Below are 25542 nucleotides of genomic sequence, written 5' to 3'. Positions count from 1 at the left end.
CAAGCGGAACCCTAACCCTAACCCTAGCCCCATAACCCTAACCCTAACCCTAACCCTAACCCCAGCCTTAAGCCAGTCTCCTGAAACACTGTCCCTTTTCACTAAAATATTCACCAAAAATACAAATTCCACCGGAATCCAATAAAAACTGCTTTTTTTTTCTTTCCGCCAGCACCGCCGACATTTGTGGTCAATTTGGAGTCAATCGGCCAAGAGGAACCCTAACCCTAACCCTAACCCTAACCCCAGCCTTAAGCCAGTCTCCTGAAACACTGTCCCTTTTCACTAAAATATTCGCCAAAAATACAAATTCCACCGGAATCCGGCGGGGACTGCTGTGTCTCGTTCAGCCGCTATAGGACCACATTTGGGAGCGATTTCGAGTCAATCGGTCCAAAAACCTGGAAGCTATTGAAAAAATGGCCCGAGGTTTTCATGAAAAATGGCCACTTTTTTCTTTAAAATATTCACCAAAAATACAAATTCCACCGGAATCCAATAAAAACTGCTTTTTTTTCTTTCCGCCAGCACCGCCGACATTTGTGGTCAATTTGGAGTCAATCGGCCAAGCGGAACCCTAACCCTAACCCTAGCCCCATAACCCTAACCCTAACCCTAACCCCAGCCTTAAGCCAGTCTCCTGAAACACTGTCCCTTTTCACTAAAATATTCGCCAAAAATACAAATTCCACCGGAATCCGGTGGGGACTGCTGTGTCTCGTTCAGCCGCTATAGGACCACATTTGGGAGCGATTTCGAGTCAATCGGTCCAAAGACCTGGAAGCTATTGAAAAAATGGCCCGAGGCTTTCATGAAAAATGGCCACTTTTTTCTTTAAAATATTCACCAAAAATACAAATTCCACCGGAATCCAATAAAAACTGCTTTTTTTTCTTTCCGCCAGCACCGCCGACATTTGTGGTCAATTTGGAGTCAATCGGCCAAGCGGAACCCTAACCCTAACCCTAGCCCCATAACCCTAACCCTAACCCCAGCCTTAAGCCAGTCTCCTGAAACACTGTCCCTTTTCACTAAAATATTCGCCAAAAATACAAATTCCACCGGAATCCGGTGGGGACTGCTGTGTCTCGTTCAGCCGCTATAGGACCACATTTGGGAGCGATTTCGAGTCAATCGGTCCAAAGACCTGGAAGCTATTGAAAAAATGGCCCGAGGTTTTCATGAAAAATGGCCACTTTTTTCTTTAAAATATTCACCAAAAATACAAATTCCACCGGAATCCAATAAAAACTGCTTTTTTTTCTTTCCGCCAGCACCGCCGACATTTGTGGTCAATTTGGAGTCAATCGGCCAAGCGGAACCCTAACCCTAACCCTAGCCCCATAACCCTAACCCTAACCCTAACCCTAACCCCAGCCTTAAGCCAGTCTCCTGAAACACTGTCCCTTTTCACTAAAATATTCGCCAAAAATACAAATTCCACCGGAATCCGGTGGGGACTGCTGTGTCTCGTTCAGCCGCTATAGGACCACATTTGGGAGCGATTTCGAGTCAATCGGTCCAAAGACCTGGAAGCTATTGAAAAAATGGCCCGAGGTTTTCATGAAAAATGGCCACTTTTTTCTTTAAAATATTCACCAAAAATACAAATTCCACCGGAATCCAATAAAAACTGCTTTTTTTTTCTTTCCGCCAGCACCGCCGACATTTGTGGTCAATTTGGAGTCAATCGGCCAAGAGGAACCCTAACCCTAACCCTAACCCTAACCCCAGCCTTAAGCCAGTCTCCTGAAACACTGTCCCTTTTCACTAAAATATTCGCCAAAAATACAAATTCCACCGGAATCCGGCGGGGACTGCTGTGTCTCGTTCAGCCGCTATAGGACCACATTTGGGAGCGATTTCGAGTCAATCGGTCCAAAAACCTGGAAGCTATTGAAAAAATGGCCCGAGGTTTTCATGAAAAATGGCCACTTTTTTCTTTAAAATATTCACCAAAAATACAAATTCCACCGGAATCCAATAAAAACTGCTTTTTTTTCTTTCCGCCAGCACCGCCGACATTTGTGGTCAATTTGGAGTCAATCGGCCAAGCGGAACCCTAACCCTAACCCTAGCCCCATAACCCTAACCCTAACCCTAACCCCAGCCTTAAGCCAGTCTCCTGAAACACTGTCCCTTTTCACTAAAATATTCGCCAAAAATACAAATTCCACCGGAATCCGGTGGGGACTGCTGTGTCTCGTTCAGCCGCTATAGGACCACATTTGGGAGCGATTTCGAGTCAATCGGTCCAAAGACCTGGAAGCTATTGAAAAAATGGCCCGAGGCTTTCATGAAAAATGGCCACTTTTTTCTTTAAAATATTCACCAAAAATACAAATTCCACCGGAATCCAATAAAAACTGCTTTTTTTTCTTTCCGCCAGCACCGCCGACATTTGTGGTCAATTTGGAGTCAATCGGCCAAGCGGAACCCTAACCCTAACCCTAGCCCCATAACCCTAACCCTAACCCCAGCCTTAAGCCAGTCTCCTGAAACACTGTCCCTTTTCACTAAAATATTCGCCAAAAATACAAATTCCACCGGAATCCGGTGGGGACTGCTGTGTCTCGTTCAGCCGCTATAGGACCACATTTGGGAGCGATTTCGAGTCAATCGGTCCAAAGACCTGGAAGCTATTGAAAAAATGGCCCGAGGTTTTCATGAAAAATGGCCACTTTTTTCTTTAAAATATTCACCAAAAATACAAATTCCACCGGAATCCAATAAAAACTGCTTTTTTTTCTTTCCGCCAGCACCGCCGACATTTGTGGTCAATTTGGAGTCAATCGGCCAAGCGGAACCCTAACCCTAACCCTAGCCCCATAACCCTAACCCTAACCCTAACCCTAACCCCAGCCTTAAGCCAGTCTCCTGAAACACTGTCCCTTTTCACTAAAATATTCGCCAAAAATACAAATTCCACCGGAATCCGGTGGGGACTGCTGTGTCTCGTTCAGCCGCTATAGGACCACATTTGGGAGCGATTTCGAGTCAATCGGTCCAAAGACCTGGAAGCTATTGAAAAAATGGCCCGAGGTTTTCATGAAAAATGGCCACTTTTTTCTTTAAAATATTCACCAAAAATACAAATTCCACCGGAATCCAATAAAAACTGCTTTTTTTTCTTTCCGCCAGCACCGCCGACATTTGTGGTCAATTTGGAGTCAATCGGCCAAGCGGAACCCTAACCCTAACCCTAGCCCCATAACCCTAACCCTAACCCTAACCCTAACCCCAGCCTTAAGCCAGTCTCCTGAAACACTGTCCCTTTTCACTAAAATATTCGCCAAAAATACAAATTCCACCGGAATCCGGTGGGGACTGCTGTGTCTCGTTCAGCCGCTATAGGACCACATTTGGGAGCGAGTTCGAGTCAATTGGTCCAAAGACCTGGAAGCTATTGAAAAAATGGCCCGAGGTTTTCATGAAAAATGGCCACTTTTTTCTTTAAAATATTCACCAAAAATACAAATTCCACCGGAATCCAATAAAAACTGCTTTTTTTTCTTTCCGCCAGCACCGCCGACATTTGTGGTCAATTTGGAGTCAATCGGCCAAGCGGAACCCTAACCCTAACCCTAGCCCCATAACCCTAACCCTAACCCTAACCCCAGCCTTAAGCCAGTCTCCTGAAACACTGTCCCTTTTCACTAAAATATTCGCCAAAAATACAAATTCCACCGGAATCCGGTGGGGACTGCGGTGTCTCGTTCAGCCGCTATAGGACCACATTTGGGAGCGATTTCGAGTCAATCGGTCCAAAGACCTGGAAGCTATTGAAAAAATGGCCCGAGGTTTTCATGAAAAATGGCCACTTTTTTCTTTAAAATATTCACCAAAAATACAAATTCCACCGGAATCCAATAAAAACTGCTTTTTTTTCTTTCCGCCAGCACCGCCGACATTTGTGGTCAATTTGGAGTCAATCGGCCAAGCGGAACCCTAACCCTAACCCTAGCCCCATAACCCTAACCCTAACCCTAACCCTAACCCCAGCCTTAAGCCAGTCTCCTGAAACACTGTCCCTTTTCACTAAAATATTCGCCAAAAATACAAATTCCACCGGAATCCGGTGGGGACTGCTGTGTCTCGTTCAGCCGCTATAGGACCACATTTGGGAGCGATTTCGAGTCAATCGGTCCAAAGACCTGGAAGCTATTGAAAAAATGGCCCGAGGTTTTCATGAAAAATGGCCACTTTTTTCTTTAAAATATTCACCAAAAATACAAATTCCACCGGAATCCAATAAAAACTGCTTTTTTTTTTCTTTCCGCCAGCACCGCCGACATTTGTGGTCAATTTGGAGTCAATCGGCCAAGAGGAACCCTAACCCTAACCCTAACCCCAGCCTTAAACCAGTCTCCTGAAACACTGTCCCTTTTCACTAAAATATTCGCCAAAAATACAAATTCCACCGGAATCCGGTGGGGACTGCTGTGTCTCGTTCAGCCGCTATATGACCACGTTTGGGAGCGATTTCGAGTCAATCGGTCCAAAGACCTGGAAGCTATTGAAAAAATGGCCCGAGGTTTTCATGAAAAATGGCCACTTTTTTCTTTAAAATATTCACCAAAAATACAAATTCCTCTGGATATTTATATATTATATTTTATATATATGCACTGATGAACATCAGAGAATAAAGGTGCTGCGTTGACGGAAACACTTTCTGTTTGAATAATGAAGCCATTTGAAGGAAATGCTGAATTTTCATAATAGATTTTCATACAAAGTAGAAGAAGCAGTAAAATCCAATAACAAGAGGTGTGTCTCATTTGTTCCATTTATTAATACAATTCAGCATTTGTTTGGATACACTGGGTCACATGACATGGAAACTATTGAACAATAGCTGCTGAATTTTGACAAAAATATTATATAAAATAAAAGAAGCAGTAAAATCCATTAAAAATCAGTGTGTCTCCTATTTGACCTGTGTAGTGGTAGCCTACAATTCAGCATTGGTTTGGAGTCACTGCTCCACATGACATGGAAGCTACTGAAAAAAGCCATTCTCTTACAAAATAAATACATAACACATAATCAAAATAAAAATGTCAAAATAAGTGTGCTACATGAAATCAGTTTAGTATCATTTTGTTTTTTTTATCATCATTTTCACTAATATCAGCATGAAGAAACATTGTTTTTGTGTAAATGAAATAAACAATAGGATAATTTATTGATGGTCCCCAAGTCAGCCTCTAGCGCACCGCCGCTGGGTGTCTCCGGGGTAAATGTCTGTACAATATCCAACCTAAAACTAACCTCACTTCGGTTTGAAACCGGTAGAAAGAGCCAGAAACTGTACTGGAAGTTTATCAGTTAATCCAAGATATGTCACAGAAGAAACAAAAACATCAAAACCATAAAATATCCCAATATCCCTAACTAATTCTGAGTAGTGTTTACATAACATTTTTACGGTAATTCTATAATATTACATGTTACAAAACAGAAGCGGATGTAGAAGCTTAGTTGATTCTTCTCCGGAAATTCATTGGCTGTCGCGCCCATCCGTCATGGTGTAAGCCAATCATTAAACGGGCTGCATTTCAGGGGCGGTTGCCATTTTTTCTCCAGGCTTGCGCAGTTTAATGTTTTGATTTTAACTGTAGCAACATGTCTGCCTCCGTGGTGCGAGCGACCGTCCGAGCGGTCAGCAAAAGAAAGATATTGCCCACAAGAGCCGCACTGACACTGGTAAGTTATAAACTGTGTCAACAAACTCATGTACAACATTTTTCTGTCCGTTCGCTACATGTCAGTTCAGAAAGTGTGGCGGAAACACCGGCGACCGCTGTGTACTTGCAATGTTACGTGATCCTAAGTTAGCTAAGCTAACGTTAGCAACCCTGGGACTTGAACGTCACACGCAGTACAGCTCGGTATGTTCTTAAGCGAAGCATTCCTGTCACATTGAAATGTCATCGTTTAAATTAGCTTATTTTAATTGATATTCACTCTGGTGCTGTTATACAGCCATGACATTTTGTTGGGAAAATTGCTCTAGCTAATAATGTTGGTCCCCGGCTAGGATGCTAAGCTAAGCTGTTGTTTGGTAACGTGCCAGTGACTGTACTGTTCCTCAACCGACATCGCTATCAAGACGTATTAACTAACCTTGTCCTACAATTTTGAAACAATAGCGTCTTCAACAAGGTATTACATAACTAATAAGAACTGCAACATGTAGCGTGACGATTGTAAAGGTATCTTTATAAGCTAGTGATTTAGTTTTGTATATCCAACTTCCAATTCAAGCAAACTGTTTTTTAAATACAGCAGAGGCCGCTTATTCTCTCATTCTGACTTTTAGACACTAGCAAGCTGCATAAAAATACTGGAGCCCTCATAATGAACCCAGTAACACCCAACCTTAAAAACCCCATGCTCATCCTTTAGACATATATCTGTTTTCAAAAGCAGCTTCTCTATTGTGATTAGTGTCCTGACCAGAATGATTAAAGTAGCTATACAGCGTTTTAAATATGAAACTCAGTGGTGGGTATAGTTTGTTAGTGATATAACATGATTACATATATATATTTAGTCTATAAAAAGTACTCTCTTATTATAGCAACAGTTCAGTATCTATAAGAGTAATACCAGCCCAGAATATGTGTGCATTAAAGAACATCTTAAGTTCATCTACTAAGCAAAATATCATTTTCAGCATTTAATATACATTGTGTACTGCTTTGACCTCAATTTCTTCTGATCTTTGTAATCTCAAAAAAAAGAGAGAAAAGGAATGGGCTGTTGCATCCCAGTGGGTATGATAAATTAAGTAAAATTCTGTAAAGGAGGGAAAACATGCAGTGCACATGCTACACAGCACACAGGTTCACTGGATTGTCCAGCATGTATGAAAACGTTGTGACTCAAATTATGTGGCCATCACAGTAACCAGATCTCAACTGGATTGACCACCAGTGGTGACTTTGAAAGGCTTGTGGTGGCCCACTACTTAACTACAAAAAAACGTTGTTTGTGAAGTCCCTGCTTTGGATGTACTGAGGCATTTGTTGCAAGTCACCCTTTTCAATCCATCCCCGAATGTACTGTTAGCTGTCTGATCTCTTTATTTATAAATAAACTCTCCTTTCCTTGCCTAAATGTAGCAAACACACCAGAAAATTATCAGTAGTTAGTGGTCGATGTGATATTCAAATAAGATTGTAAATAAGTAGGTAAAGCGCCTTTCAAAGTCTTGAGTTGCAAGATGCTGTACTAGCAAACATTGAGGGGAAATTAAACAGGAAATAAGTAAAAAAAAAAAAAACAACAATTCAAAGCAGGCACTTAGTATAGCTGGCTGTCGGTGCAGGTTCACGGTTTGTAGTTACAGGCGGGATAAACATTCACTAATGGTGAGCATGACGAGCTCCGCCAACAGTGCTATTGAAAGATAATATGTGTGTATGGTGGTCTGAGCTGATAAAGGCAACGCTCTGAAGTAGTAATGTAGTAGGACACCCCTCAACACCGAGTCAACAGCAGATGATAAAGGGTTCTGCTGTTTTCTTTACCTGGCAGGGACTAAGGACAAAGATATACTTAAATCTTACCAAAAGGTTAATTAAACATATTATGCCTTCACATTGTACTGTAATAATATATAATAAATTACCTAATTTGTGTGCTTGGCTATCATACCATTTATAAATTAAGATGAAAAACAAGAACTTAAAATCCAAGTGTTCCTGTCTACTACACACACTACATAGACCTTCAATTCAGTAATTACCCATTGCACTTGGTTGACAGTGTAGTTATGAAGCAGACTGTGACACAGTTGGGATGTACTGTACATTTGGCATCACAGCACAGTTGCACACATACAGATGAACACACCGGCTTAAAGGGATTAGCACCATGTGGCTAATGTAGTTCGTCTCAGTCTCCCAAATGCCTCCACGTGAGAGCCCAAACACTGATATCCCTCAGTTATAAACCTACATTCACTCAGTGACAGCCGCAGCTTCAGAGTGCAGGTTATTTCCTGTAAGTGTTAGCACATGAAACAGAAATGTTTCACAGTGGGGGGGGTGTAGTGTATCAAAACAGCCAAATAAACTTAAACCTGCACCAAAGTGTGCTTTTTATATTGTCATTTTTCTGCTCAGAATGTTTGAAACAGTCACAGTTTTGCGAAAATACACTGCTTCCAGCTGAATCCACTGTGTATTGTTGCTGTGAGTGCTAACCTTTTATATTCTGTTGTTGTTTTCTTTAGACTCCATCAGCTGTGAACAAGATCAGGGTATTGTTGCAGGACAAGCCGGAATATGTGAGTAATTATGGCTTGCATTCACTGAAACATCACATCATCAAGCTGTGTTGTTTTGCGTCCTAAAATTTCAACACAGTTGCTGTCATTAAAATAATTTACCCTCCCCTTCTTTGTGTTGTTTAAAGTTAACTGTGATACATTTTTAAGCTTTACCAAAAATAGAAGGCCAAAAAAAGGCCATACATAACCTTTTCGGCAAAATTGATGAAACTGTAATTATTGATAAATAACACGGAAAGCTAATGTCCTTCTGGTTCTCTCTAGATCGGTTTGAAGGTTGGAGTGAGAACGCGTGGCTGTAATGGACTTACTTACACACTGGACTACACCACGGAGAAAAGCATATCTGATGAGGAAGTGCTGCAGGATGGTGAGTGACAAATTGTTGTTGTGCTTGCTTTTTTATAGTCAAATATTTTTTAATGTTTGGGATATGAAGACAAGCAAAGATTAAATACAAATACACATTTTTTTTTCAGTTTTCATCTTTATTCATGTCATGCATTGCCGTGTGTTACAGTATCTTTTTTTGATTGTACCACTAGAGGTTGCTAAAGTTGGAAATGTTCAAATTGTACACACAGCGACCTAGAACTTGGGAGTGGCTACAGCTCTACTTTCTTGCAGGTGTCAGGGTGTTCATAGCGAAGAAGGCTCAGCTCACACTTCTGGGAACTGAGATGGACTTTGTGGAGTCAAAGCTGTCCAGTGAATTTGTCTTCAACAATCCCAACATCAAGGGCACATGTGGCTGTGGAGAAAGCTTCAACATATGAGCATCATGGAGCCTCTGTCCTCCCCCGCACCCTTAGTGCTCCAAACCCTTGTCCCACCCAAAAAGACTGAGAGACTGAATGTTGACGAGGAACATGAGGAAATCTCTGAGATGTGGATGTGTCTGCGTTACTACCACTGCTCTTCCTGCAGAACATTTAAACATGACACTCGTAAAGCCCAATTCTGTTTCTGCTTTGAGTACGCTCTAATACAGTTAGTCAAAACCATCTCAACATGTTGATTTTAGGTTCAGATGATGTTGACAACTTTTTTTTTTATTCTTGGCTCTGCATCTAAACAAACTTTAGAATGACCTCAAAAGCAAAGTTGTTTTATTATTTCAGTGACTGGCTGCCATCTTACACATATACGCACAATGTCTTCAGTCAAGTGAAGCATGACACCAGAAGTATTCTGTTATCAAGTTTGGATCTATCCACTAACATACATTAACGTCTTTGTCAACATCAGAGGTCTGATTAACACTGTAAGCCAGTGTATTATCATCCAGTGTAATGTACCGGCGGTATGCAGAAGTGGAAGAGTTTGAGTGTCTTGAAACTGCTTTATTAGTTTGTATAAGTATATATTTATCTCTGTGTGTACATATAAAGAATGTAAAATAAATCTCCCTTGAACCACACAAGCGCACAAAAAAACATGCACCAAACATGTATCGACACATAAGAGTACATGAGGTTTTTGTTGGATTCTTTTGCTTGACGACTTTGTATAGACTGCGTGCTCTGAATATTTGTAACCTGTGCAATATTCCTGTGTACATATGAAATAATAAATGGCTTCATCCAGTAATATAAAATTGCAAGTCATGGTGACAGCTCAGTTATCAAAACCAGATGAAATCTGTGGCATCACTTCTCTTTTGTTGATTTGTCTCTTCAGGCAGCTTCCAAAGGCGGTCATTTTCAAAGATTTATTTTTAATCTGTATTTTTGGGTTGTAATACTACCACAATAATAAGCTGGAGCTTTGCTTAATATTTTTTTTAAGTCTTATGGGGTCATGGACAATCAAAATAAGCAAGGAGACTCAGACAGCAGAGAGTCTCACGGGCTTTAGGTAGTGAAAAATTATAAATAAAACAAACAGGCCTCTTGTCAATTTCACTCTGAAAAAAAGTGTTCTCTAAAATGTGTGTGTGAAGAATGCTAAGGGACAATCGAAGGTTGCACAGATATTTCCTTGTTTTATGTTTTTTTTATTTAGAAGTCATATATTACTACTGAAGTTAGCATGCTAATTGGCTAGCCCTGGGCCTGAAAACCTCTTTCTCCCAGCAGTCCAACTCTCCTGTGCTAGTGGTATAAACACCCAACACTCCCCTGGTAGTCCAACTAGCTGCACAGCTAACAAGCTAACAGTAGCTACAGTCATGGGTGTATAAACGTATGGTAGCTAACTGTGCTGGGTATCAGTACTTTTCAGTACTGCTTGCAGTGTCTGACGCTGACTGAACAATGAGAATCAACCAAACAGTAAAGCTGCAGCTGGAAAACGAAAAACAATGAGCTGAAAAAGGCTTTGTTGAGATGAGGGGAACTGCTGGACTGTGCAGTAGGAGTGACCCCTTTCACATTACAGGTCATTTGATCACCAGCTGATATAAACATTTTAATTAGTGTGGCTTTAAATTTATTGCTGTCTGGAAAGTTAGTGGTTTTAACCCAAATAGATGCTCTTCAACCAGATCCATCTTATTAAGTCTTAGCAAATGTTTTGCCCCTCAAACATGTAAGTTGCCTTTATTTCTGGACTTTCTTTTGATTTCATTTAGACTATTTGTGCTATGAAGTACAGTACAGTATATCGTAACAATTTTGTTTCTCAATAGTTCGACGTTGTTATATTTAATGCAAACATTTACAACAAATGTAAGTATGGAACTAGGATTATTGTGACCAGTTAAAATGTAGATTTAAATTGACTCAGTCGTGTCTGTTTCTTTGAGAATGATGTTGAAAATACACACTGGTAGAATTTGGTTCAACTAGTTTTCATGCCATCAACATTGTTCCACATACAATCATTATTTGAGAAATCATTGAGAAAAAGGCCAGTTTATTTATCATAAATCCTTAACAAAAAAATAACTCGAATCAATAAAACATGAAAACTCATTCACATGGTTTGTAAACTCAAAGAGTGCTTCAAGGTACAGCTCTCTCTGATGAATCATACATTAATGTCTGTGGAGAAAGTAACACACCCATTTCACTGACTGACTATTTGCGTAGCCTAAACTTGTCTGGCATTCATCTATCAACAGTCAAGACAGCCTGAGGAGAAACAGACAATGTTAACAGAGTCTTGAAAAACATTGCGGTAACGACTAATGTGGCGATATGATCGCTCCCATCTTGTCACCCGTCCATTAATTGTGTGTCTCTGTTCTTCTGGGTGTTTTTCATGCAAGTATGCCCTGGAATATATAGTGACATTCTAACTGGATATGACCTGTTATCTATTTCCTAAAACAGATATTGTTTGAGTTGACTTTGGAGAATAATATGAATTAACATCAGTGTCACACTGTACTGCAGCATGTCGTTTCTTCGTTTTAGAAAAGAGGCATGAAGGTGGAAGATAATGCAGAAGAAGCATTGTGTGATAACAAAGGCAGCACTTACATCAACTCCAGCTGTGTGATGGATGTCATGACAGCTTTCAAAATGACCCATGTGTGGAAGTGGAGGGAAATCAAGCTGGAGTGTCACCATGGCCCACAGCAGTAAGTGGCAGTCAATATGATTGTCCTGTTTGTTTTTTCAATGAATCATCTGTTACTGCATAGTGTTGATAAAATAAAAGGTGGTGGAACATCTTTCAACTGTGGTTAGATTTCAGCTGCACTTTAGAGGTTTAGCTGCAGTTTGTGCACACCTCTGAATTATAATTTATTTTTTTATTTTTTTATGTTTTAACATGTTTGAAATAAAGAATCTAATGCATGATGAAAAAATGTAATGACTTAATTAGAATCCAGCTGCAGTCATTTCACAGGTCACCCAGTCCTGAGTAATTACAGGCAATGATGGATGTTTTGTTTTATAGCTCATATTATCTCAGTCGTTCTCTCTCTTGCACTCACAGAAGCACTCACAAATGCTCCCGTCCCCTCCAAACATCCCCCCTCCCCTTCTCTCCCGAGTTATGGTGGTCTATAAAAGGGCTTTCATCTCAGACCTGCAGAGTACAGAACAGCAGCCCATCAGTGACGGACACGGGACATAACCCAGAGCAGAGAGAGGAACACAGCACAGGTAAGAAAAGGCCTGTTATAAAAAACAAAAGCTTATTCAAGATGCTTAAATATTTAATCTGGCTTGTCATGAATCTAAATGAGTGGGTATTCATTTAAAAAGATAAATGCTAAATTATGAACATATTTAAATGTACCTGTTTTGTTGCAATTTTTTATTTTCTTTAATTCTTAACTTCGTTATTGTCTTTTTTCATGCTACATTTGCACGGTGTCTTAAGAAACACACACTGAGGATAAAAGACACAGCAGTTATATTAGCTGAGATTCTACCAAATTCAAATATATTCTACGTGTGCCATTGAAATAGTCCTGGCTTTGATTTGCGAGGATGACGGTGGATCCAGCAGCCAATCACAGTCCAGACTGCTCCGGGTCTGTATGCAATGAGTCCGCATCTCAGGAGGGCCAAGGGCCCCCAGTATTGGTCGACGCCTGGCTGGTCCCCACTTTCTTCGCCCTCATCATGCTGATCGGCCTGGTCGGGAACTCGCTGGTCATCCATGTGGTCACCAAGCACCAGCAGATGAAGACCGTCACCAACTTTTATATAGGTAACTTTTCTGAAGCACTCCTGTCAGGGTTTCCAGTGAGAGCTGCATTGCTTGATAAGAAAAGGAACAGGGACGTCCCACACAGGAGTTTATAGGGTACGAAAAGGAAATTACCTCAAGAAATGGTCACTTTCGAAGAAAAAAGAGAAAACATAATTACTCAAAACTCAAAATTAACAAATGACTGTGACAGTGGCTCGTAATTAACATACAAAGAAGGCCATGTTTTGAATTGAAATACCTTAAAATAACAGCAGATCCAAAACTCAGAACGCAGAACGGTTGGTGAATTTTGACAGGCAGAAACCTCTGCACCGAACAATATTATTGATAGTAACACAGTTACCTTTGGTCTTTTTGTCTCAAGCATCTCACCTCCATGTGTCTTGAATCACTGTTTTTACTCTCTAACAGTTAACCTGGCCACAACCGATATCTTGTTTCTGGTCTGCTGCGTGCCCTTCACCGCCACACTATATCCGATGCCCAGCTGGATCTTTGGAGAGTTTATGTGCCGACTGGTGAACTACCTTCAGCAGGTGAGATACACACGTGAACGCACAAGCAAACAGGCCTGGATTTGCTGGAAAAATTACAACAAAATGGAAAATGGCACTATAAACATGCCAAACAGTTTAGATGGTAAAGACAGTCCCGATAATACATTGCAGGATTATGGACATTACTACATGCAGAATAATACTAAATAATACTATTAGACACAGCTACCTGAATAATGCAGAGCAGACTCTATACTTCAGAAGTATATATAATTTGTTTATAACTACAGTAATTCAAGTGAAATTGTAAAGCTGTAAAGCATGTAGACACTGATAGTTTAAAGTCTGAATATATTGTCATACATAATAATGCCATTGTGGAATTACATTTTCATTTTGTAGTTTACATTATCATCTTACTGTAATGTAGTCCTCGATGGACTTCCATACAGTCATAAAACCAACAGAAAAACAAACAGAACATATCCTTTGCGTATGTGTCAAACAGAAATAAACTTTGTGTGTGTGTTTCAGGTGACTGCTCAGGCCACATGTATCACTCTGTCAGCTATGAGTGTGGACCGCTGCTACGTGACTGTCTATCCTCTGCAGTCACTGCGACACCGAACGCCTCGCATGGCTCTGGCTGTCTCTGTGTCTATATGGATAGGTATCACACAAATACACAACACACACACACACACACACATTCACACTGGCAATGACATATCGGTAACAACTTATTGCTTTTATTTGTTTCAAGAACGTGCTGTTTGATGTAAATTATTCACTGCAGTAAATGGATTATAGCCCCAAATTCTCCTTTTGAAACGTGGCCTTTATGTTATGTTAAAACTTGATACTGACTTTGTTCTAGTGACAATAAATGTAACCTTTCTGAGTCACACTGTCATGTCTCCTGTCATTTCCAGGCGCTTTGCTTCTGTCGATCCCTGTGGCTGTGTACCAGCGTTTGGAGGCAGGATACTGGTTTGGCCCTCAGACATACTGCAGTGAGGTTTTCCCCTCAGCCCGCCTCCAGAGAGCCTTCATCATCTACAGCTTCCTGGCCGTCTATCTTCTTCCCCTGCTCACCATCACCGCCTGCTACGCCTTTATGCTCAAACGCATGGGGCAATCCAGCGTGAATCCAATCGATAGCGGCTACCAAGTAAGAGAAAGATATGGAGTTACTTAATAAACGCACGGAGCACAGAATGAGTTTCTGATCATGACGAAGCCTCCCTAACTCCAGCTTCAGGCTCAGGCAGAGCGAGCAGCAGCAGTGAGGGCGCGAGTATCCCGGATGGTGGTGGTGATGGTGGCCCTGTTCCTCATCTGCTGGGGCCCCATCCAGGTCTGCATCCTCCTGCAAGCTTTTGGCCTTCGCAGTTATGTTCTGTACAAGGTGACTTACTCTCCATGATGTTTGGCTGTCTATCCATATAGCTGGTGTAATAGCTTATCCGAAAAATGATCAAACAAATTGGAGACTTTTTGAATATTCCTTGAGATGAGATGTGGATCCCCAGTCTCATGTATCTACCAGGCAGCGACAGTGAATGACAGGACTGTGGGGACAAAAAATCAATGCTCTTGCTTCAAACACTGTGACACTGATCGATGGCTTTCATCTGACTCTTTCATTTTGCATCCACAGCTGAAGATTTGGGGTCACTGCATGTCTTACTCTAACTCCTCCGTCAACCCGCTGGTTTACGCCTTCATGGGCAACAACTTCAGAAAGGCCTTCAAGCACGCCTTCCCTGCTGCTTTCCTGTGGCGTACGCGGAGGAGAGTGAGGGTGGGAAACATGGACGCAGAGGACGGGGGAGAGGTGGATCGCCAGGCACCCAAAGGAGAAGCAGAGATGCACTTTCTTTCATCTGGGTCCTAAAGGCCACACTGAGCGATCGGACACTGTGCACTCATTGTTTATTTACTGTTTGTTCTGGAGATGAGAGCAGGGATGTACACATCATCCATCCACCATGACACAATGTGGGCTCAGCATAAAGAGTACTAAGAACACCAGTGAAAAACACACACACACACACACACACACACTGAGTGGCCGTGTGATCTCTTAAAAAGGACGAACCAGTCAGTAGCCTCTCGTGACGAACACGAGCTGCTGAAATGTAATTATCTCAGTCACATTTTCTACCTTAGCCGAACTGATGCAATCAGTTCACTGGATGTCAAGATGTTTGAGCTCCTGGTTTTTATCTATTTCTCAGGGAGGTGTAGAAAATTGTGTAACAACTGTAACTGTTAGTGACTGCATCCACAGCGTTTAAAGTCTCCCTCCAGTAAAATATGTGCTTTTCTTCTGGTTTCTACGAGAGCTTCACTCATATGTGCAGAATTTAACACTATAAGGTGTTAAACTGGTGGACTTACCCTTCAAACATTCAAATTCCGTTTGGTCTTTTTTATTTTGTATCATGTTTTTCTCCAGTGTGTCCTCCTATTTGTGTCTTAGTATCATCAGGTTAACCCTAACCCTACACGGTGAGTTTGGGGACTTTATCTTGGTGCAACATGTTAACAAATACCAGCTCTTCAAATAAGTCAAGTCACTTTTATTTGTGTAGTCCATTATCACAGATCACAATTTGCTTCAAGGGACTGACCCCCTCTGTCCTTAGACCCTTGATTCAGATAGGAAACAGATAAGGACAAGACATGCAACAGATGTGTGTACAGAATAGACCAACATAGTAGAACTACAATGTGGACAATCAGGACGATAAAACTATAGATAGAATATAAACATACATTAAGAATTGATCCAAGAGATTGTTGAGCAATGTCTGCCACCATAGGAGGCTAATGTTGTGCTGGTCTGTATACAGCTAGTCTTCTTCTGAAGCGCTTCTTTGTCTGTAAATCCACACACTTCTGCAGGTAATCCGTACTCCTGTACGTCTGGCTTCTTGTACATTGTGTTAATGTGCGCAATAGGGGCAGTTTTGCATTGACATAGAATATATAGTACAGGGAATGAGAGTGTTCGTAAAAATAAATGAAGTAAATCATATTAAGCGTGTGTATGTTTTGGCTTTTTGTGTAGTGCAGTGCTGGGTGCAGCTCATCATGGTTTAACTGGATTTTGATTTTGTCATGAGGCTTCTCTGCTCCTCTGAGAGCCTCTTTACTTACCCAGAAATCCTTCCTGTCCTCCTTCAGACACAACCTGAAACTCTGCAGACACATTGCATCTTTAAGATACTAAACAGAACTGATTTTGAAATGTCCAACTGCCTGCAGGGACCATTGATTTATTGGTGATAAGAAGAGCTAAAGGTTATATTGCTGCTGTGTTCCCCCAGTGTCTTAAAAAGCAAGTTTTCCTTTAACACAGTGGACAACTATAGGCTAAACATTGACTTTATATTTCAGCCTTTCACTGTAGTTATTTTAATACAGTGACAGAAGGGTTTATGGTCCATTAGATAGTCATGATGATTACAAATTTAAGCGCAGTATATGAAGCATGCTCACAGTCCTGTGGCGTAACAGTGCGGCCAATCAGTCGCGAGCTAAATCGATTTTGACCAATGATATCCGTTTACCAAGCAGACATGTGACACCAGCCAATGAAATGACTGGCTGAGAGTTGGCATCCTTGTGTTGCCTTCAGGGGATTCCGAAAATACAAGCGAAGGAACAATAAGACACGGACTGTAATACAATACAATAAAACAAGAAGCGCCGGATCATTCATTACAACATGACTGATAACATTAAAATTTGTATTCATCATGCACTTTTAAAATATAACTACGAAGTGCTTTACATGGTTGAACGAGGTTAAAAAAGAACAGTAAGATGAACAAAACACCCAACAATAATATAAGATAATAACAACAACAATAAAGCATCTTAAATGCATTTTTTTAAATACTACTGTTAATATCCCAGTCACACATTAGCTATACAGAGTGAACTTTGTTTTGTAAGTCGAGGTAACTATTTTACGAGGAGCACCTGAACGCAGCATTTCATGCACTGCTAGATAATTGTCATCCACGCCGCCGAGGACCGTCGGAGGAGAGTTTCAGTCGAGCAGCAGAGGCTGAAAATCATCCACATCTCCGAATCAGTCAGCCGTCATTTGAGCACAGCAACTCATCTCACATCATGGACAAGAAACAGACCATCAACTTTGGCGCTGGACCTGCTAAAATCCCTCAATCCGTAAGTGTAGATCCTCGTGTAGCTTGTGTGAGTGAATAATGTGAGAAATGGCTGTAAAAAGACGAGCTGACTGCTGTGTGTGTGTGTGTGTGTGTGTGTGTGTGTGTGTGTGTGTGTGTGTGTGTGTGTGTGTGAGTGAGTGAGTGAGAGAGAGAGAGAGAGAGCGAGAGAGCGCCTCTCGGAAGAGGGTTATATCACTTTGATCTAGTTTGCAGATGCACGCTGCAGACATTTTCTCACCTCGACACTTGTGCTTTTTAAAGTGATCGATTAAACATTCAAAACTGTGCATGTTACATATTGTCCCTCTCGTACCGGCAGGCTGGGATTCAGCCTTGAGGTGTTTTTTTACTGCTGCTGCCGGCGGCTTGCCATTCGTCAGCAGCTCCAACAGGCTGAAAACACAGCGTTGAGTTGCATCAGCCTCCTTTCATTCATGTGGAAACCTGCTCCTTTGTGCCTCACAGAGACACTGCCTCTAGATGGCAGAAAAACACCTTGTCTGTCAGAAAACAATAAATCACAGCTCTCACTTATCAAGTTTTATGGCTGTGCACACATCAGCTTCCTGTGTTTTTTAACAGTTAAAAAGAGCAGGCTCGGTTTAGACCTCTGCTAAATACAAATACACTCTGGTCAGGAGACTGAGGTTTTTGTAGTATGGAGGGCCGAAACTGCCAAAATCAAACATGTAATAAAACATAAATGACTACAAACTAAAAGCAATATTAAAAGTAATCAAGTCATAAAAAGTGACATGATTTAATTTGGATTGTTTTGTGCACTATTAATAAAAATGTCACTCAGCTTCACTGTACAGGGGGCAGCCACAGTGGTTATCTCTAAACCCTAATAAACGTCACATTTGCAGGGTTCCCATAGGTCCTTGAAATCCTCAAAAGTTTGTGAATTTTGAGAGGAAAAAAAAACTCAGGCATTGAAACTTTTTGAAAATACACTTAGGTCAGTAAAAGTGCTCGAATTTATACATTTTGTGGAAGAATAGAAATTGAAGTTCTTTTGATATTTTTATAATTGTTGTCAGTGCTCTTCTGTAATAGCTCTCATAAAAATTGTGAGTGTTTTAACAGGAAGTAACCCCTATCCACGTCTCAAACTATGCTGTGTTGGGCCTGGAAAGTCATGGAAAAGTCCTTGAATTTGATGATTAAACTGTTTCTGAACGCTAAAATTTGAATCTGGTTTAAATCCAGGGAAATCAGGATAAAAAGCACTACAAAACACATCCTAAGTCTTCGTAGCCGTTTGAAGTCTCTGAAGAAATGATTTACATGTTTCAGGTGCTGATTCAAGCGCAGAAGGAGCTCCTGAACTACAGCGGCACTGGCATCAGTGTTCTCGGTGAGTAGAACGACCGATTGGTTTCACTTAAGATATACATGAAGTTACCTATGCATCGTCTCCAGCTCATGTGCTGTTGACTTCATTCCTGTAGAAAAAAACATTATGTATATTGATTATATTCCATTGTGGGGATTTCTTCAGTTTTTCTTACATTAACAGTAAGATCTGAACTCATTAAACGATAGGCTCACTTTCATTGATTGTAGTTAACTGTATTGAATGCCCCTATAGCTTCCTCACTCACTGGAATCTGTTTTATATAGTACATGTGTGAAACGAGCCTAATATAATGAAAATCTGCTGAAAAGGAGAGCAAATGTCAATGTGTGAGATTAAATTGAAATGTTTTTGATTCTGTTCACACCAGAGATGAGTCACCGATCATCAGACTTCAGCAAAATCATTAACAAAACAGAGAGTCTCCTGCGAGAGTTGATGTAAGTGCTTCCTTTGTTATCACACATCGCTTCTTCTGCATTATCTTCCACCTTCACTCCTCTTTTCTAAAAACGTAGAAACAACGTGCTGCAGTACAGTGTGACAATGATGTTAATTCTTATTATTCTGCAAAGTCAACTCAAACAATGTCTGTTTTAGGAAATGGATAACAGGTCATATCCAGTTAGAACGTCACTATATATTCCAGGGCATACTGGCATGAAAAACACCCAGAAGAACAGAGTAAAACACAATTTATGGACGGGTGACAAGATGGGAGCGATCATATCGCCACATTAGTCATTACCGCAATGTTTTTCAAGACTCTGTTAACATTGTCATAAAACAAACCATCATACCACAGCCAGCCTCCAGGCTGACTGACTGCATTTCTGGATAGAAGGTGGAATACCCCCTCATATTGGTTCATAATCAGCCAGACAGCTTTCACCTGGAAAGATGGGAGGGCAAGCATCAGCCACAGTTGCACGTTCTGGCCAGCAGAGGGGGAGCATGTAATGAATATGCAGTTTTAACAATTCATCCACACCAGTATAACAGTCTACTGTTGTAGATATTTAGCAGGCTGTATCTCTGTTGGATATGAATCAGTGTAAGAAGGTAACATCGAGGAAGGTCTGTCTGCACTGTATACATTGTTTAACACAGTCACCTCTGCCCTCACAGAAATATCCCAGACAACTACAAGGTGATGTTCCTGCAGGGCGGCGGGTCTGGACAGTTCAGCGGTGTTCCTCTCAACTTGATTGGCCTTAAAGAGGCCAAGTGCGCCGATTACCTGGTGACGGGCACATGGTCAGCAAAAGCCGCAAAAGAAGCGGAGAAATACGGCAAAGTCAACATTGTCCACCCGAAGCTGGATTGTTACACGAGTAAGTCTTTGAGCACAGTCTGAATAGTCCCAGAATGTAGGTTTGGTGACTCAACTGATTTATTTTATGGTATGAATAATTTCAAATATATTTCTCTCTTTTTTAGGAGTTTAAAGTTTAATTTAATTGCCGTCATGAAATCAAAAAATAGTTTCAGCTCTCACGAGTTGGTCATTATCATTCAAGCTGCATTAGGACAGTCTCTCAGCAGAGTCTGGCTGCCCGTCCAGCCTGTTACATAATGAACAATAGAGCCGACCACTAGTGAAAGACTCTGGAATGCGAGCATGAGTTTTCCACATGGTTGTGTCTGATCAGGGTTCACTGGGGTTCTGGTTCATCCTAATATTTCAAGGCAGTTTAACAATGTTTTGGACTTGGCATTTAGTTGGAAATGTTTGGATTAAAAGACAAAAGCTTTGTTAGACAAAATCCGAACACGTTGCTCCCTCTCTCCTCAGACACATCGGTTTGTATTATAGAACTCACTTCACAGTCTGCCATCATCCAGAAAGACGAGTGTCTCAGTGTAATTTTCTTTTAGCAGAAATGAAAGTCATTTGGCACATCTCACATTTGCCAAATGGTCACTGAAACAAAATACAAAGAAGATCCAAAAAGAGGGCAGATTTTCCTCAGTCCTCCCTTTTTTGTTTTACAAGTCAGAGGTTCGTTTTAGAGGACGAATACTGATACTTTGGGTGAGAAGTCATGCCGAATACTGACCCAGAGCATCAGTATTTGATGACCTGGGATGAGACTTGACAATCAATTACCATACTCCAGAATTGCCTAACCCTAACCCCTAACCCCACCTTTTGAAGTCCTTCACTGTCTCTAGTCTTGATTAACTGTTTTCTGTTGTTGTTCTCTCCAGAAATTCCCGACTCCGGCAGCTGGACCCTGAACCCCTCAGCCTCCTACGTGTACTACTGCGCCAACGAGACAGTCAATGGTGTTGAATACAACTTCACACCTGAAACAAACGAGGTGGTCCTCGTATGCGACATGTCCTCCAACTTCCTGTCTCGGCCTGTGGACGTGTCGAAGGTGAGGACAAAAATAATAATGTTACTGCGTTAAATATGCAGCTCTTACAATAAAAGAATAAGACAATTCATATCCTTTTGACACTCTATCTTAAATGAAAGATAAAACTTTTGCCTCCACAAGTGGATAACTCTGCTGTAGACGTCACATTTCAATGTGTCTTTTTGCATTGTGTAGTTTGGGGTGATCTTTGCCGGGGCTCAGAAGAATGTGGGCTGCGCCGGGGTAACTGTGGTCATCGTGCGAGAGGACTTGTTAGGCCATGCTCTGAAAGAGTGTCCAATTGTCCTGGACTACAAGGTGCAGGCTGAGATGAACTCCCTCTACAACACACCGCCGTGTTTCAGGTACACACACACCTGTTTATATTATTAGAAGCCCCTGTTTCTTTCAGATTGAGGATTATCAGTCTATTACTAAGAAAAAACATGCTGAGATTTTGACTGATTTATATTGTGTCTCCTCGAATGACTGTTCATTTTTCACCAGATAAGATTTAAAGGGATATTTCAGCATTTTTGGGAAGTGCTCTAATTTGCTTTCAAGCTAAGAATTGAATGAGAAGATGTTAGAAGATTATCCCATGTAAATCCACAACTAGTTGTTTTCCCTTTTTTTGGGATGGATTAAACAGACATGGTTTAACATGTTAAATATAGTGAGAATTAACCTTCCAACAGAGCCAGGCCAGGTTTAGATTCTCTATAGTGCGCTAAACTAGGCTAAGCTAAGTCTATAACGACATAAAAAGTGGTATTATTATTTTTTTTTTCTCCATATAACTCTAAGAAAGCAAATAAGCTTGTTCCAAAAAATATGAAACTATTCCTTTTGAGGATATTTATAAATGTTTTGCAGTCCTGTAATGATTTATAACTGAATTGTGATGTAAGAAAGAGAAAACACAAATAGGCAGTGACAGTCATCTTTATCACCTTGATTGTGTGTTGTTCAGCATCTACATCATGGGTCTGGTGCTGGACTGGACTAAAAACAACGGTGGCTGCGCTGCCATGGAGACGCTCAACAAGCAGAAGTCCTCGATGATTTATGACATTATCAACGCTTCCAACGGTTTCTATGCGTAAGTGTCACAAAACCTTATCGACAGATGGTAAAGTAGGAAATTCACGAGTGCCATTCACAAATCTACCTCTGTCAGCAAAAAGTACAGCATCTCTGACTGAATGATGGTTTAACTGTGCTGATGGGTCACAGAAGCTAAAATGAAGAATGAAATACGAGATTCCAAATTAATTTATTCGTCCCACATAAAAATACATATAATACAGTACATACATACACAATAACAAGACATAAGTACGCAATAAATACACAATACTTTAACTTCAAGGGCTAAGAAGGAAAACATGTAATAAAAACATTAGCATCATTTGGTATCCTAACAGAATGTGGCCTTGTAATTATTAGATCACTAACTATTAAGACACTGTATTATGATGCTCAGACTGATTTGAATTTCTCTTTATACTCCCGTCTTGAATTACCACCACATTGAGAACGGATAGAGAAGGAAATTATTCAAGAAGAGCTGGATTATTTACACAACGTAATCATATGTCAATCAACACAGTATCAATATTTAATTTTTAAATATCTTGGTTATCGTCAATATGGGTATATCGTGACATCCCTACCATCAGCATATCTGACTTGAAGAGATGGTCATTTTCTAGCTACAGTCAAGAAAAACATGGCAACAATAGAGCTTATTGTATTTAAATAAAGTTTCTTAATATGCTTTGTCTCATATACTGTTACTACTGCAATACACAAAGTCAACTTAATCCAGGAATTTCAATCAAACTTTGGTGCTCTGAGCCCAGGTAACGTTGGCGGTCTTGCTTGGCTCACACACACTCCTTTTCAAACTTCGTAAAACTATGAACGATGTTTAATGTCACTCAATATGAAAAAACAATGTGTCACGAAATACTGACAGAACCTTGTGCCCTTATCAACCAGGTGTTAAACAAACAAATAATATTACTTTTTCCTTTCGTTTTTTTTTTTTAGTGCTGACATTCACACGTTTTCTGTGTGCATTTCAGCCTCCAGCAGTATGCCTGCAAAATATGAGCTCTTTTTCATAATAAAACTTATGGGAAAAATAATAACAGCCTCAAGAAAATTGAGCATCGGCCACTAGAGCTAACTAAAGGTCTTTTATATCAAACACCACCCATAGAACTTAAACTCTCTGTTAGCCACCGATAAACCCCCCTCCTGTGAATCGTTTTTTAAATTTGATTTTCTTGGGAAACTGATTTTGTCTAAGTGATGAAGTAAAAAATCTAAATTAGAAGTGCAGTACTTACTGCTGTGTCTCCCTGTCCAGGTGCCCTGTAGATGTGGCTTGTCGGAGCCGCATGAATGTACCATTTCGTGTGGGGAAGAAAGACGGTGATGAGGCCTTGGAGAAGAAGTTTGTGGAAGACGCGTCCAAACGTGGAATGATATCACTGAAAGGACACAGGTTTGTCAAACGCATGCGTGCTGCTGTTGCACCCCTAACTTTATTACTGTATTTCAAGAGAGAATACAGGGTCCGGATGCATAAGGGATTAGTTTGCTTGGAATTGACCCTGTTTGTCTCCTCCTGCAGGTCAGTTGGAGGAATTCGTGCATCTCTGTACAACTCTGTGACAGTGGAGGAAACCGAAGCCCTCGCTGCCTATATGAAAGAATTCCAGAAAGAGCACCAATAAAACAGGCTGTACTTAAAGTCAGCTGATGCCACACAATGGCCTTTATCTACTACAGTAATGTTGTTTACCTCTACTTGAGAACCATGTTGGGTCTGGGGGTGCACCTTTTTAGACATTTTGTAGCATTCATTGTTCCTCATAAGCTTTAACCACTAATGTTGGCAGTAGGGTCTTAATTACATCTGTCTTTCATAGAACTACTATTTTTAATGAATCTGACTGTCAGTGCTTTGATGTACATACTGTAACCCGTAATTCTTGTATCTGGTTCAAAATATATTTACATTCCAGTAAATGTAACTTGGCAGGACTTTGATTTTTGCATTCCTTGTCTTATGTTCTGTTATAATGCACCATATTTTATCATTTAAAACATTTATAATTAGAATAATAATAATAGAATAATAAACTTTCATTAATAAAGCACCAGAGTTACAAGGTGCCTCACAGGCAGACATTAAAGTACACGGGGTAAACGGGCATATTGAAGACGGGTATATTTAGATGTTGAAATAACCACAATAAAAAATACATTTTTAAAGAAGCACACCAGTTAAGAGTCGGCCCTGAGATTAAAAAAAAGTTTTCTGTGAGGATTTAAAGGTGGACACAGACTTGGCGATTTATAACCTCTAATACCAATGTGACGGTTTCTCACCGGCCTGAAACTGTCAACCAGAGAGGGCAGTGAGAAACTGCAGTTAAGCCTGGTGTTCAGTTACTCTTCAATAAAAGTTTGCAGCATGGCTACTTTGAAGCACAGTTGGTCTTTTGCCTGTGAGGTTAAGCAGTCACCTCCTACTACTCCGCTGACAGCAAAAGCAGCTCAGTATGTAGGAGTGAACAGGTCTAGAAAACATCAGCAGGGCGGCTGGATGGCTTCATGGTGAGCGAGACCGTCCTCCATCTGGATGTCCAGAGGCCAGTTCCCTGTTGTATTCACCCCGCTGAGGCTCTTCACTGCAGCCGTACCAGCTCTGAGCTCCGAGTGTGTCCGACCCTGACCTCTGACCTCCCTGGAGGGGGAGCAACAGAGGAAAGGCGAACTGAGAATTTCATTACAGGCCTCAATGATGTAACATGTCCTCAAAGGCTTATGAAAATACAAAACTATCACGTAGGTTGGTCTCACAAACTGACACAGTTTTTTAAATAGAAAATGCTTATTGTGAGGGGATTGTGTGAGTGTGTGTGTGTTTTATTTTTGTGACTCTTTCCTGCTTTACATGTGAGAGTCGTGACCAAATCCAAACCTGCCAACAATCCTTTCTAGTTCCTCACTCTCTGATCACTCGACATCACTTCATCTATGATGGGCCTCTTTGGCTCATGAAACCTTTTTAAAGCCCACCAGATTTAAAAAAAATAAAGCCCACTGGACAATATTAACACAAAGAAACTCAAACTAAAGGTCCAGTGTGTGTGATTTAGGGACGGAAATGTAAATTGGA

At 40.8% G+C, this 25542-nt stretch overlaps 3 protein-coding genes across 3 annotated transcripts; all 3 read left to right on the top strand.

The window, feature by feature from the left end:
* Positions 1 to 5604: 5604 nt before the first annotated feature.
* On the top strand, positions 5605 to 9905 carry isca1 (iron-sulfur cluster assembly 1). The gene is made up of 4 exons (XM_073466151.1): positions 5605 to 5709; positions 8246 to 8299; positions 8567 to 8672; positions 8930 to 9905. Exons 1-4 carry the CDS (start codon positions 5629 to 5631, stop codon positions 9076 to 9078), a joined length of 390 nt encoding a protein of 129 aa, XP_073322252.1. The 5' UTR covers positions 5605 to 5628; the 3' UTR covers positions 9079 to 9905.
* Positions 9906 to 12690: 2785 nt separating this feature from the next.
* On the top strand, positions 12691 to 15310 carry kiss1rb (KISS1 receptor b). The gene is made up of 6 exons (XM_073466335.1): positions 12691 to 12913; positions 13328 to 13452; positions 13948 to 14083; positions 14346 to 14584; positions 14669 to 14821; positions 15074 to 15310. The coding sequence occupies exons 1-6, from the start codon at positions 12691 to 12693 to the stop codon at positions 15308 to 15310; spliced, it is 1113 nt and encodes a 370-aa protein (XP_073322436.1).
* Positions 15311 to 17458: 2148 nt separating this feature from the next.
* Positions 17459 to 24407, top strand: psat1 (phosphoserine aminotransferase 1). The gene is made up of 9 exons (XM_073466728.1): positions 17459 to 17616; positions 18918 to 18978; positions 19349 to 19418; positions 20107 to 20312; positions 21190 to 21362; positions 21540 to 21709; positions 22318 to 22446; positions 23722 to 23859; positions 23989 to 24407. The coding sequence occupies exons 1-9, from the start codon at positions 17560 to 17562 to the stop codon at positions 24089 to 24091; spliced, it is 1107 nt and encodes a 368-aa protein (XP_073322829.1). The 5' UTR covers positions 17459 to 17559; the 3' UTR covers positions 24092 to 24407.
* The last annotated feature ends 1135 nt before the right edge of the window (positions 24408 to 25542 follow it).

Source organism: Pagrus major, chromosome 5 (genome assembly GCF_040436345.1).
Source record: "Pagrus major chromosome 5, Pma_NU_1.0".
Classification (NCBI taxonomy): Eukaryota; Metazoa; Chordata; class Actinopteri; order Spariformes; family Sparidae; genus Pagrus; species Pagrus major.
Note: the sequence above shows the minus strand (reverse complement) of the source record. Positions and strands in the feature narration are given on the sequence as shown.

Excerpts from the sequence above, each read along its gene's own strand:
- isca1 (XM_073466151.1), top strand. The coding sequence starts at position 5,629 with ATGTCTGCCTCCGTGGTGCGAGCGACCGTCCGAGCGGTCAGCAAAAGA. Across the intron at positions 8,300-8,566 it reads TGCAGGACAAGCCGGAATAT|ATCGGTTTGAAGGTTGGAGT; the intron begins GTGAGTAATTAT and ends GGTTCTCTCTAG. Across the intron at positions 8,673-8,929 it reads TGAGGAAGTGCTGCAGGATG|GTGTCAGGGTGTTCATAGCG; the intron begins GTGAGTGACAAA and ends ACTTTCTTGCAG.
- kiss1rb (XM_073466335.1), top strand. The coding sequence starts at position 12,691 with ATGACGGTGGATCCAGCAGCCAATCACAGTCCAGACTGCTCCGGGTCT. Across the intron at positions 12,914-13,327 it reads CGTCACCAACTTTTATATAG|TTAACCTGGCCACAACCGAT; the intron begins GTAACTTTTCTG and ends ACTCTCTAACAG. Across the intron at positions 13,453-13,947 it reads TGGTGAACTACCTTCAGCAG|GTGACTGCTCAGGCCACATG; the intron begins GTGAGATACACA and ends TGTGTGTTTCAG.
- psat1 (XM_073466728.1), top strand. The coding sequence starts at position 17,560 with ATGGACAAGAAACAGACCATCAACTTTGGCGCTGGACCTGCTAAAATC. Across the intron at positions 21,710-22,317 it reads AACACACCGCCGTGTTTCAG|CATCTACATCATGGGTCTGG; the intron begins GTACACACACAC and ends TGTGTTGTTCAG. Across the intron at positions 23,860-23,988 it reads ATATCACTGAAAGGACACAG|GTCAGTTGGAGGAATTCGTG; the intron begins GTTTGTCAAACG and ends CTCCTCCTGCAG.